This window comes from Heteronotia binoei, chromosome 12 (assembly GCF_032191835.1).
Source record: "Heteronotia binoei isolate CCM8104 ecotype False Entrance Well chromosome 12, APGP_CSIRO_Hbin_v1, whole genome shotgun sequence".
Lineage (NCBI taxonomy): Eukaryota > Metazoa > Chordata > Lepidosauria > Squamata > Gekkonidae > Heteronotia > Heteronotia binoei.
In genome coordinates this window covers 60,862,203-60,875,646 of record NC_083234.1, presented here as the reverse complement: position 1 = coordinate 60,875,646, position 13,444 = coordinate 60,862,203, and the positions used below count along the sequence as shown (strand labels likewise).

Genomic DNA, 13,444 nt, shown 5'->3' with positions numbered 1-13,444 from the left:
ACCCAAGGCCATTCCAGCAGCTGCAAGTGGAGGATTGGGGAAACAAAACCGGTTCAAACCCGGTAAGAGTCTGCACTCTTAACTACTATACCAAATGGAGTCCTGTGGCTCACAAAAGAGTAAGGAATAAAATGTGGCTTTGGATTTTTTGGCCTAAACTGGGAGCTGTCTCCCCCCTTCTGAAATCTCTTTCAAAATTCTTTAAACTCTCAGGGGCTTGTATCAAGACTACACTGCTTTGGTGCAGTAATATAAACAAACTCAGGCCCAGGTAGGTTCAGGTTACTCCCCAGTATCTCACATGAAATGAAGCTTTATTGAAAAGTTCTGAAAGTAAAGCATATCGTTCAATGAAGTCATAATACACATAAAATCACAAAACAATCTGGTTGTTCTACTTGCTTATTCCTATCCTAACAGCAGTACTGCTTCTTACGGATGAAGTGTGATGATCCAGAGCACACACAGAGTATAGTCAGGTAGCAAGGGTGGGTAGGTGGAAGAAAGGGGATTAAAAGGGGAATCTTCTCTCTACCATAGACTACACTATACACTGGCCGTAACCTCCTGGCCTCTCCGATCAATCACAGGGTTGCCTCCATGGGTTAAGAATGAGCTCCCCACCACCACCAGATTCATAGCTGAACTGTGTGAATTAATTAACAGACTCTTGAGATGACCTTGATGAGTAACTGTCAGTCTGAAGATAGGGTAGGCTGATATTTACAAAGCAGTCAGAATGCCACAAGATCGGCTGAAATCTTCTCTCTTGACAGCTTGAACAAGCCAATTCTCCTGTCCCCTGCCCCCCCCCCCTTTAAGAGACTGCTCTACACACTGTCTTTAGCCCTCACCACAGTTTCTTAAGTTAGAAAGCAATGTTTTTCTGTCTACTGACATGGGTAGAGACACATATTATGTCTGCAGAAAAACATGGATGTGCAAATTTTGTCATCTGCATGGGTGCCAGCCAGTTAATGATTAGATGTAGTAATACACAAACATGGATATAGGGGCAGTGATGGGGCAGGGGGACCCTTGGAAACACTGGGGTCAAAAAGATAATGAGATGGAAGATGTGCTTTGACACCTTAACCTATTTATTCTAAGGGGTTTTTTTTTTTTTGCCTCCCATCTGTTTAACACTCAGAAAAATTACTTAAACTAGCTGAAGCCCAGTTCTTCTGGAAGCTTAGGCTACGATAAAATTCATTAAGACACTACCAGCTTCTTTGTCATTATTGATGTTTAATACAGTGAACTGTTCTTGACACAAGATGGAGATTGGATGGAACAATGACTGTCTGATCTGCCAAATGTTTACTTGGAAACAAGTCCCATGGAATTCAACAGGTCTTGCTCTAGTGAAATGAGCACAGGCTGTGACGTAGCAATTCTACAATGCAAGGAACCACCACGAACTAGTGAATTTACAAATCAGATGTGCCAATAGATTTGCTTTTATGGCAAATGATAAAGCATCAGCTTTAGACATGCACAATAGTGAAAACAAGTAGTCAGTTTTCATACCTGTAGTTTTACTGGCTGGTAGCTTGAAATTTCTCTGAAAGATCCATCTTCCATTTGACAGTAGTCAATCATCCATGCCAGAGAGCTACACACAGAAGCCTGTTCCACAGAAGTATATGAACTAACTTGTCCCAAAATCCTTAGAGCAAAAGCTGTCGTCCTGCCATGACAATCAAGTAAAATAAGGATACTTCCTCACTCAAGTTTTTTTTAACTAGTTCCAAACTTATTTTTTTGGTCAGGATTTGGGATTCCGAAGGATTGGCATCATCAGCTGTCAAAGCCCCGCAACTGTTCCCAATTGATATTTCAGTTTTGAAATATTGTAAGAATAAGACTTTGAAACTGTTAAATGATTAAGACAATATCTAGATTTTTAGGATGGTTCAAACTTAGTACAAAAATCTGTCTAACTGAAAATATATAATCTTTCTGTTGTTAATAGAATATCACAACTAAGAAAGTTCATGCTTGTTCTTGTAAAGAGAGAATTTATCTCAAAATATTGTAATAATGATGTTTTAATATTTGATATCACATTTGAAATTTGTATCTAACAAAAATAGTGGATTTTACTCACTGTATGTAACTAGTCATATCTGGAAATTATTGATGGATTTATATTTTCCTGTACCACTTTTTTCCTTTTGTACCCCACTTTAAAAAAAATAATAATAATCACAATATTTCAGTTTTGATAGAAAATCACTTGTTATATAACATAGATCTAGTAGGAAAGTCCCTACTTGATTGCCTTTGTTCTCCAGTGAAAGCATAAAAGATTTTTTATCCTCAAATCAACTCAGGCAGACAGGTAATACCAGGAAACAGCACCTGGGCTGCAATCACACACACAAATAATGCACTTCCAATCCACTTTCAAAACACTTTCCAACTGGGTTTTACTGTGTGAATTTGGCTCAGCTCCAATTACCCCTATGATGTAAGCATAATGCAGGAAAGGTCATTTAATATCTTGCACTGATGGCTCTTAGGAGTCACAACAAACTGCAGGGACGTTCAGCTCTCTCCATAGCAACAGGGTCAGGAATGGGTAGAAGACAGAGCCCATCTCAGTTCACTTCCCACCCCTGATCTCCTCCTACCCCAGGAAAACCCCTGGAGAGAGAACTCTTATCCAAAGAGGGCCCTGGAAAGCAGGTAGTTGCAGGAAAACATAAACCAAAATCATTTCTTTTCCTGGCAGTCAAATGTCATTAACTCACCAAGCACTGGACTGACCATCCATCCACATTGTGTAAGAGAAATCTTTTTTCTGGTATGACAGGATTCTTATGATTCCTAGGAAATACATAAGCAGAGCTTTCAAGGTCTCCTTACCTAGCATTCAAACGTTACAGAAGCACTCACTTTATTCTTCTGTCTCAGAACACAGTAATGCGAAAGCGCAAGAAAAAGCTTTCTCAGTTGCCACCCCTCACTGGTGGAACCAACTGCCCAAGGAGGTCAGAGCCTTGCGGGACCTTGCCCAGTTCCATTAGGCCTGTAAGAAGACACTGTTTCAGTTAGGCAGTTAAATGCTAACTGAAACAGTGTCGTCTTACAGGTTTTATGGAACTAGGCAAAGTCCCACAAGGCTCTGACCTCCTTGGGCAGTTGGTTCCACGAGTGAGGGGCGGCAACTGAAAAGGTTCTGACCCTGCTTGTGGATGCTTAAAATCTAGTGGATGCTTAAAATCTAGTGGATGCTTAAAATCAACGGACGCCATCTTAATCTGTACTGAAACTAGCACCAAATTATTCTTAAACTGTTCTTAATGCTTTTTAATGTAAATGTTTTATTATACGCCACATGTTGTGAGCTGCTCTGAGCCTGCTTCGGCAGGGAGGGTGGGATATAAATCCAATTAAGCAAACAAACAAACAAATAACAGGAAGCCCTGAGGCTGAAAGCAGGGTCAGTATCAGGCTCAGGAACGTCAAGGCTTCACTTGTGTGAAGCGACCTCTCCACAAGAGGATGGTATTCACAGCCACTACAATTTGCACAACTGCAGGAGTTCAACAAGGTGGCAACACAATCCTCACCCACTGCAGCAGCCTGTCTGTCAATTTTGTCTATGTGCCAGCAAAAGCAGGGCTGCAGAGGCAGCAAGTGGCCAGGTACAAAGGTGACAAGGAGGCAGCCAAGCAAGGCTGTGAGTCAGTCTGCGGTAGGGTGACCATAATGTCTGAAGGCCAGCCAGGGACACTGGAGGGGGGGGGGGTGTGCGCGCTCCCGACTCCCTCCGCCGGCTGTTTCTGATAGCCCTGCGCCCCCTCTTTCATTTGATATGTGTCCCGTGCGGGTGCCACCCTCCCGCCGGGAGATGCTGCAAAATGAGCTCCCTTGAGGCTTATGGCGGCAGGGCTCGGGGGAAGCAACCTAGACTGCTGTTCTTTTGAGGGGTTATAGAGTGTTTCGAGCCCGTCCCTGTGGCATCGGTCCCATCATTGTGGGGCCCAGGGGGCCGGCGCAGCGGCACGCTGAAGCAGCCTGTCGGTCACTTCCGGGTTCCTGTCCTGCATCTCGACTGGTGTTATTAGTGACAGGCTGCTTCGGCGTGCCGCTGCGCCGGCCCCCTGGGTCCCACAACGATGGGACCGATGCCACAGGGACGGGCTCGAAACACTCTATAACCCCTCAAAAGAACAGCAGTCTAGCTCGCTTCCCCCGAGCCCTGCCGCCATAAGCCTCAAGGGGGCTCATTTTGCGGCATCTCCCGGCGGGAGGGTGGCACCCGCACGGGACACATATCAAATGAAAGAGGGGGCGCAGGGCTATCAGAAACAGTCAGCGGAGGGAGTCGGGAGACCACCCCACTGGGGGATCCACACCCCGAAAGTGATAAAGGTGGCGCAGATAGAGCCAACAGAACAAAATAAATAGGCTGCATTATGCAGCACAGTTGAGAAAGTGCCTTATCCCATATACTGATGAAGTATATACAGGATTTGAGAACAAAATTGTTTCCGGCGGTGATATTTGGGGGATTTTTGGGGACGTCACAGGAAGTGCTGTGAACTCACTTCCTGTTTCCGGCAGTGGCATTTGGGGGAAATGATGTCATTTGGGGGAAATGATGTCACAGGAAGTGATGTCACTTCCCGTTTCCGGCAGGTGACGCGGGGGAAATGATGTCACAGGAAGTGATGCCACTTCCTGTTTCCGGTGGTGGCATGACGTCACCGGAAGTGATGTCACCGGAAGTGACATCACTTCCTGTTTCTGGCGGGGGGCGCGCTTCACGCGCACACACCACGCCCCCCTACAGTGTCCCTGGCTGGCCTTCAGACATTATGGTCACCCTAGCCTCCAGCGACCACCGCGGGCCTTTCCGACGCCCTCCCGGGCGGAGGACAACGGGGGGGGGAGAGGCCCGGGAAGCGTCGGAAAGGCCCGCGGTGGTCGCTGGAGGGCCTCCAGCGACCACCGCGGGCCTTTCCGACGCCCTCCCGGGCAGAGGACAACGGGGGGGGGTGTAGAGGCCCGGGAAGCGTCAGAAAGGCCCGCGGTGGTCACTGGAGGGCCTCCAGCGACCACCGCGGGCCTTTCCGACGCCCTCCCGGGCGGAGGACAACGGGGGGGTGGGGGTGTAGAGGCCCGGGAAGCGTCGGAAAGGCCTGCGGTGGTCGCTGGAGGGCCTCCAGCGACCACCGCGGGCCTTTCCGACGCCCTCCTGGGCGGAGGACAACGGGGGGGGGGTAGAGGCCCGGGAAGCCTCGGAAAGGCCCGCGGTGGTCGCGGGAGGGCCTCCAGCGACCAGCGCGGGCCTTTCCGACGCCCTCCCGGGCCTCCGCCGCCACCGCCGGGCCTTGTGCGCGGGCGGGGAAGGCAGCGAGTGAGGGAGGGAGCGTCCCTGCGCACGCGCAGGGTCGCTCCCTCCCTCCCTCGCCGCCTTCCCGGCCCGCGCGCGCGGCCCTCGGCTCTCTGGCTGGCTAAACCGGGACCTCTAATGGTCCCGGTATACCCAGCCCGGGAATTGGGTGCCAGATTCGGGAAAGTCCCGGGAGACCGGGACGGTCTGGCCACCCTAGTCTGCGGGTGCCACACAATACTTTAGAGGCCAGCCCTAGACTCAGCAATGAATCACCCCAATGCATGGCCAGCCCTAGACTGCTTGGCACCCTAGACAAGGCTAATTTCTGGGGCTCCCACCAAGTCACATGGGGGGGCACCCAATTCAGGTACCGGCAGAAGGCTGGTGCCCTAGGCAATCGCCTAGTTTGCTTAGTGGCAGAGCTTTATGTCAGGCAATGGCCCGGCACTGGCACATCAGAAACGCTTGGTTGCCACAAGCAGGCAGATTCCTGTCTGTGATGTTTGTATCCTACATGCAATTCCCTTTGGTGACCAGCAGACCCCATGGCATAGGGGAATGCGAAATCTGTGCCTGAACTTCTGGGCTCCATGTTTCAGCACCTCAGCATATGGCTAATTCCACATGGAGGCATTGCTTTACTCAAACTGGGAGACAATTTTGATCCTTCCTCTGCATGGATATTCACAATATATGCGGTTTTTCTCAGTGCACACCAATTATGAGTATCCTGCTGGCTGAATATAACATACACGTGCACATCCTATAAGGTTTGCAGGCCCATGGAAGAACACCACCAGGAATCTTATTTTACCTTCTTTCATCCTTCTCTGCATGCTCACTCTTGAAGTGACGGTTGCTAGACCAAGAGCATCCCAGCTGTTTGTCCTTTCCAGGTAGTGATACACATAAAATACTGGGATGATATTCATGAGTTCGGTTTCTGCACTTCCCTTGGGGAGGTTAGCAAGGAAGTTGATCCCGTCTGAGTCGAGAACTGTAGTGATCACTTCACCCAGAAGGTGCCCTGGAAAAGGGGAATTACACCATGAAATCCTGTCTTTAGGCAGAATGTGCAATCGTACCATCCATTGATTCAAAATTAAAGACGTCCTCTGAAAGTCTCATCCAGGACTTTTTTTTCTAGAAAAAAGAGGTGCCAGAACTCTCAAGAAGGAAATGAAGCACATGGGTTCCCCTCATGAACTTTTAAATGTTTTTTGAGAATTTTGTTTCCATAAAGAGGTACCAGAACTCCATTCCACTGCATTTCCCCAGGTAGAAAAACCCTAGTCTCATCTAAATTTCTCCCTGGATTTTGGAGAATTATCTGACCTTGTTTCCAAAGTGGAGCTAATGCAGTCAGCAGTAATCCTTTGTTCCTTTGGGTGGGGGGGGACACACTGTACAGAGTACTGTATGTGTGCAGAGAAACAGCTGCTTTCAGCCCCTCCCATGTGTCCTTCTCTCCTATAAACTACTGGTGCATACATGTTTCAAAAGAGTAGCCTTGTTTTGATTGTGTCTGTGGCTGCATCAAGATTCCTTTTGTGTGACATTTTATCAATACACAGGAGCATATGCAACTATCAGTAAAACACTGCGCAAGAAGAGCCTTGATGCAATCATATGCACAATTACATTAACATTATTTTCTTGGGGTAGCTAGCTTTCTATCAGTGCACAAATGAGCCCGGGGTGGGTGGGTGGAGTGAAGATGATACAAATGAACCAAGAGAATTGAAGGCTACACTAGAATGCGCATTTACTGCAATACCAGAATTAGTTTTTAAAATTCTCCTGGTTAAATCAGAGCTGAATTAGTCTATGATGTGTTGAGGGAGACCATGTGCACCATATTACCTTTTATAGTCAAGGTCCTGTCAAGTCTTGTTTTAGGGACCATATCTGGTGGTATCCTGTGCTGAAATTCCACCTCTCTCTTCACAGTGCCTATTATTGGAAATAAAAAGGAAACCATACAACACAATGTATGTCAGTACATAATTTCCTCAGCTCTTTAAATATTGATGCTAACTTCTGTCTATTGTGTGTTTATTCCACCTTTTCTCTAAGGAGTTTGCAGTCGTATAAAAAGGTAGTTCTCCTTTTGCTCAATTTTATTTGAAAAAGGATCATAAATGTTGGCATGAACCTAAAATGCAAACTTTAACAACGTTTAAAACATTAAAACAAAAAATCATACAGAGGAATTAATTTTGAAAGTTTGTATCTAAATTTGAAATCATAAAGTTGCTAAATTGTTAAAGAAAAACAACAGATATACTAATAACAGTCACATAATGCTGCCTTTATGCCTTGCTTGGGATTCATGATGTCCTTATGCCCTGGCTAGGTTTTATGATTAGTTCTTATTCATTGTAATCAGGGCTTTTTTTGTATTGAGAACTCCTTTGCATATTAGGCCACGCACCCCTGATGTAGCCAATCCTCCTGGAGCTTACAGTAGGCCCTATACTAAGAACCTTGTAAGCTCTTGGAGAATTGGCTACATCAGGGGTGTGTGGCCTAATATGCAAAGGCGCTCCTGCTACAAAAAAGCCCTGATTGTCATGTTTCTTTTATTGTGTTGTATGAACACTTCTCTCCTGACGTGAATAGCTCAGGCTAGCCTGATCTCAACAGATCTCAGAAGCTAAGGATGGTCAGTATTTGGATGGGAGACCACCAAAGAATATCAGGGCTGCTACACAGACGCAGGCAATGGGAAACCACTTCTGTTCATCTCTTGCTTTGAAAACCCTTCTGGGTCACCATGACTTGGCTGCAACTTGATGGTACTTTCCACTGGTACCATCCATGAACACATCTTGCCTTTTTAAAAACAAGTTCATTGGTTGGCAGTTTATCACCAAGTTCAAAACATTGTGACAGTTATTACAAGGCTTAGGACTCACAGATCTCAAGGACTGTCTCTCCGCATATGCCCTTATATGCCAGCTACGATTTTCAGCTTACCACTTTTTGGATGTGAGTGACCCTAGCTCATCCAGTGAACTTCCAGGGCAGATTGGGGATTCAAACTTGGGGTCCAGCAAACTACACTGCCTCTCAGTGCAGGGAATCAGACACAAAATATTACCGCAAGGCAATGCTAGAGCAGAGATGAAGCGTCAGATGTAGTGAAGTAGCAGCAGGATGCTAAATGATGATAGTGTTGTATCTGACTTTTGTTTACTTTCAGGAATGTTAAACTCATTTGTTACAAGGGCTGGAGCTGACACAAATGTTATTTTTTCAGGCCAGCCTATGTGTTCCATAAAATATAAGGCCAGGTAATGGAGGTATAAATTATATAAAGGACACAAGCAAACCCAATTAACAAGAGTATTTTTATTCAAAATAGAAACAAAAGCAATTGATTTCTAGCAGTGAAAGCAATCACTTTACTGCAGAACTCACAAAAGCCCCAATAAATGTACTTAATCATAAGCAAGATGAGTCCTCCCCCCACCCCGCAAAGGATACCGTAAAAAGGTGGTATTTTACACTTCCTCACAAGCTAGCTACTTTTTGTATATACAGTGCTTTTAGGAGACAAGGCATCACCCTTGCAAGTAAATAAGGTACTTTTTCAGCACCCCCCCTCCCCACACACACATTCAGCCTCAGCAGCCCAGCACAGCTACAATCCATCTCTCACACTTTGTTTTAACTCTTCCCCCATCTTGCCTCTGAGGATCTTGAAGAGGCACATTGGACTCCACCCTCCACCACCACCACCACCACCACCAACCCTGTGAGGTGGTCCAGGTCCAATGACCAGCTCTGAGTGACCCAGATTACGGGGTTCTGGCTCAGGAGGGGGGTGGTCTGAACCAAGCTCTTCCGGATCCCGCCCACCCCCAGTTCTCATCTCTCTTGCATTTCCCACAGAACTGGCGGGACTGAGGGAAGGCCTGATGAAGAGGCTGTTTCCAAAAACTCTAGGGGACACTTTTTGTCTTCCTGCAACCTCTTTTACCTCACAGGCTGAGAATAGGGGAAGGGAGAAGAGAGGTCACCATCCGCCCCCACATTCACTCTGTCTCCTGGCTCTGCAACTGTTCAGACATGCAGTGGCAACATCAGTACCCCCTTTCCCTTTGCTCCTTCATTCACTTCCAAGGCAGGGAGGTCTTTTCCCTTCTGAGTGGCATGCACAAGACAACCCAGTTGCCTCCCAATCCACATGCCGGCCCTCCTCCTCCTCCTCTCTTCTCTGTAGGGTTGCCAAGTCCAATTCAAGAAATATCTGGGGACTTTGGAGGTGGAGCCAGGAGACTTTGGAGTGGAGCCAGGAGACATTGGGGGCGGAGCCAGGAGCAAGGTGTGACAAGCATAATTGAACTCCAAGGGAATTCTGGCCATCACATTTAAAGGGACAGCACACCTTTTAAAATGCCTTCCTTCCACAGAATGATGAAGGATAGAGGCACCTTCTTTTGGGGCTCATAGAATTGGACCCCCTGGTCCAATCCTTTTGAAACTTGGGAGGTATTTTGGGGAGAGGCACTAGATGCTATATGGAAAATTTGGTGCCTCTATCTCAAAAAACAGCCCCCCCCTGAGCCCCTGATACCCGCAGATCAATTCTCCATAATTCCCTATGGGAATCGTTCATGGAGGTGCATAATGGCTGTGGGGGGCTGGGCTTCCCCCGCCGGCCAGCTGGCTGGGGAAGGGGGGAAGCCTGTAAAACCGGGGGATCCCCCTCTGGGACCTGGGGATTGGGAAGCCTACTTCTCTGCCGTCTCTGTTCCATGCACCTGCTCTCACCAACCCTCCTAACAGTTGCCATTTGGAAAAAATGTGAAGCCAGTTGGTGCAGCAGTGGCAGTGATGGTCACTCAGCAGGGCTGGATCTAGGGGGGGCTGAGGGGGCGCTTGCCCCAGGTGCTGCCGGGGGGGGCGTCAAATTGGGTATGGAGTCCATTCTATTCTATGGGCCCGTAAGATAGAATGGGCCCATATGGGGGGTGTCATTTTCTAATTTTGCCCCCCCTCAAAAAACATGTAGATCTGGTCCTGTCACTCAGCTCCATCCACTCATATAGTGGTGGCTTCTCCAATCTTTGCTAAGCTGTGGTGAGAGGAGACAGGAGGGAAACAAACACCACAACCCCTCTTTCTCTGCCTTCACTTCCATTCCCCCACACTATTTTAACTTAGTCTCTTAGCCTCTAGCCATTTCCTTTTTGTTTCTTGACAGCTTTGACCACACATGCCCCTCACCACACGCACTTACTCACATGCCCCAAACAGCCTCCTGCCTTTCCTCCCTCACACCAGTTACTTCTGGGATGGATAAGAGCCCTAGAGAGGCTGGATCTGTCCCCTGGGCCTTATGTTTGACACCCCTGCTTTAGATGGCCTGTTAGAATGTGCAGTCAGCTAACTGTGGGTTTATATTCCGACAGCATCACAATGCCTGCATGCTGATTCTCAGGCCTTGAATTCAGCTGGAGCTCACAGGAGCACAGCTCCTGAACCTTTCTAAGGGTTCCCCTTCCTCCTCCCCAACTACCTTGTCCACTGAATACTAGATGCAGCTGCATAACAATCCCTGGATTAGGAGAGTGGGCAGCCAACTAGCCACCAGGAGCTTTGCCACACCCCCAACAGCCCTCATTAACCACCCTTTCTCCACTTCTTCTGTGATTCTGGGTGGCTTGCTGGCCTTTTGATTGTGGGGGGTGCGGTGGCCAAGGAAAGCCCCAGGCAAGAAAGACCTGCTTGGGCTGGCTGGATCTCTAACCAACCCAAGCAGGCTTCGCTCGCCCAGGGCTCTCTTTTCTTGTGTCAAGTTGCTTTGGCTGGTGGGGGGCCAGCATATGCTTATGAGCTCCACCACCTACTTTTCTACAAAACGACCCCTGCTGATTCTTATCTAGATCAGTAGAGTGAAACAATTAATCAGGAAGAGAGGAATTTACATACCATAAACACCTTGTGGGTCCAGAGTGTGGCCTTCATAAATTTCCTTTTGAATGCCCTCTGGCTAAAACCCAAGAATGGGGGGGGGGAGAGGAGGAATACAATTATTCGGCACTTCTGCTTATATACTTCTTTCTAAAGCTATAAAAATAATTTTAAACTATTATTGTTGTACACCTATTACAAACACCCCATCTGTTCTAACGTTAACATTTTCCTTTTGCATGTTTTCTGTTCTTTCATGTTGTATGGTTTTAAATTTTCTGTATGTCTCCTAGTTTTAATTCTTTAATAAAACTAAAATTTCCACAAACGAGTTAGATAATCCTAAAGGAAGAAAATATGCCAAAAGAATTTGGTAGCAGCACCTTTGACGTAAGATGGTGGCAACCAGGAATAATATTTGTAGCTACTAAACTAAGGCATAGCTGTGTAAAATTAAGCACAATTTATCAATTATGATTTACATTGGCTGAATATGTGTTTTAAGTGAAGTAGTCTGATCTTACCATAACTCTTAAGGTTCTCACAACAGTTTCACCGTTAAACTCATTTTGGAGTGTAAAGTTGACTGTGTGGAGACCTATCTCCAGTGGGAGGATCTTGAAGGTTACTGAGGCAACAGAAGAGTCCTCTATTACCCGAGGGCGACCACACAAGGTGCTTTGTACACCATGCTGATCCCTGGTGGAGCCTCTGAATAGGCATATCCCTTCGCCAACTGACATCTTGGCACAAAACTGAAGCACGAACCAGAAAGAGAATATTTCATCAGCTGGATCACTAACATGCTACAAAAAAGAAAACCTCAAGAAGGCTTTTAAAAAGTAATTTCCAATAGCTCCCCATGGGTTTCAAGAACTATCTCGATTCTTGCAAGTGTTTTCTGCTGACTAGGAGAGCTTCTTTCAAGAAGTCTGCAAATTCACTTGGAAAGTCACCTCTGATTAAAAGATTTTTTTTTAATGTGCACATGTGTGTGCATGTGTGTATGTGCACTTGGAAGTCCTGACAACTTCTGATAACTGACCTCTAGTGCGTGGTCTGGAGGATATTCAAGGAGGTGGCTGAATAAAGCCTGCCTCTGCCTCCCAGCTTCTGGTATTCCAAGGAGGTCTCCCATCCAAGTACTTGCCAGAGTTGATCCTGCTTAGTTTATGAGATCTGATGAGATCGGGCTTGTCAGGGCTTAATGAAGAGATAATTCTTGAAATGCATCAGGAAATATTACAGGGTTGTTACTTTTTGAAGTTTTCTCTTATTTTGTCTCCCCCCACCCCCACACTGGAGTAAATGTGCTCTCAACCTTCTCAGCATGTTTGAAATATTTGCTGTATATTTGATATGAATAGCCAGTTATAGTTATCTTAAATATTTGACCTCAATACTCATACTAAGGTATCAAATATCTCACAACACTTCATAACTGTATACAAGGGAATTTAGCATGCAACTGATACAATTTTTGCATTTGACAGTACACGACAGTTGAGTGATTTATGAGTTTCACATTTAACTGCAACATCCAAAAGATACCCCCTCCCAACTAACACCTTCACATTTCAGATTTGGAGATTAAACATTCAGATCCATATCAATAAATACATGTTTGAGAATTGAGATGTTGCATTCCAGTTCTGAATGGCAAGAGCTGAAACACAGGCATGCATAAAATCTTTAATTAAAGCATTCCCAGTAACATTTCTGGTTAAAGAGACTTACCCTGCTTCTGAAATTTCTGTAATTGTAAACAGATCCTCTCAATTCAATATGTTCTCCACGAACAACAGAGTAAGGAATATGCACATTTAAGAAAAGCTTCTTGACTACCTCCACTTGAAGTGCATCAGCAACACATATACCTGTATAAAAGGAACATCAAAGAATGTCTTCAATATTTACAAAGGATTGCAATTGACCTATGTGACCAGTGCAAGCAGAAAGCAACTATGGGAATACATTGAGGTCCAAAATAGTTTGGTACTATGGTGGGGGCAAAAGCCAAATCCAGAGGCCTCACACTGCTGCCAATTGCAAGAGCTGATTGCATAACTCGGACCTCTCTGAGTGCTTTCTCTTGATAGGAGACAGACTTAGGACATGTGGTTCTTGCTTTATATCCCAATTTCCCATGGCTTCAGTGAATACCTCATGCTT

The 13,444-nt window shown here is 46.2% G+C and overlaps 1 protein-coding gene across 1 annotated transcript in view; it reads right to left on the bottom strand.

The window, feature by feature from the left end:
• Nucleotides 1–13,444, bottom strand: part of C5 (complement C5) — an 80,923-nt gene that overhangs the window by 22,514 nt on the left and 44,965 nt on the right. Inside the window, exons 20-26 of the mRNA XM_060250587.1 lie at nt 13,010–13,149; nt 11,797–12,027; nt 11,291–11,351; nt 7,214–7,303; nt 6,165–6,377; nt 2,757–2,832; nt 1,531–1,690 (exon numbers count right to left, since the gene is read on the bottom strand). Of these exons, the coding sequence (XP_060106570.1) occupies nt 1,531–1,690; nt 2,757–2,832; nt 6,165–6,377; nt 7,214–7,303; nt 11,291–11,351; nt 11,797–12,027; nt 13,010–13,149 (971 nt within the window). The remainder of the gene's footprint in view (nt 1–1,530; nt 1,691–2,756; nt 2,833–6,164; nt 6,378–7,213; nt 7,304–11,290; nt 11,352–11,796; nt 12,028–13,009; nt 13,150–13,444) is intronic.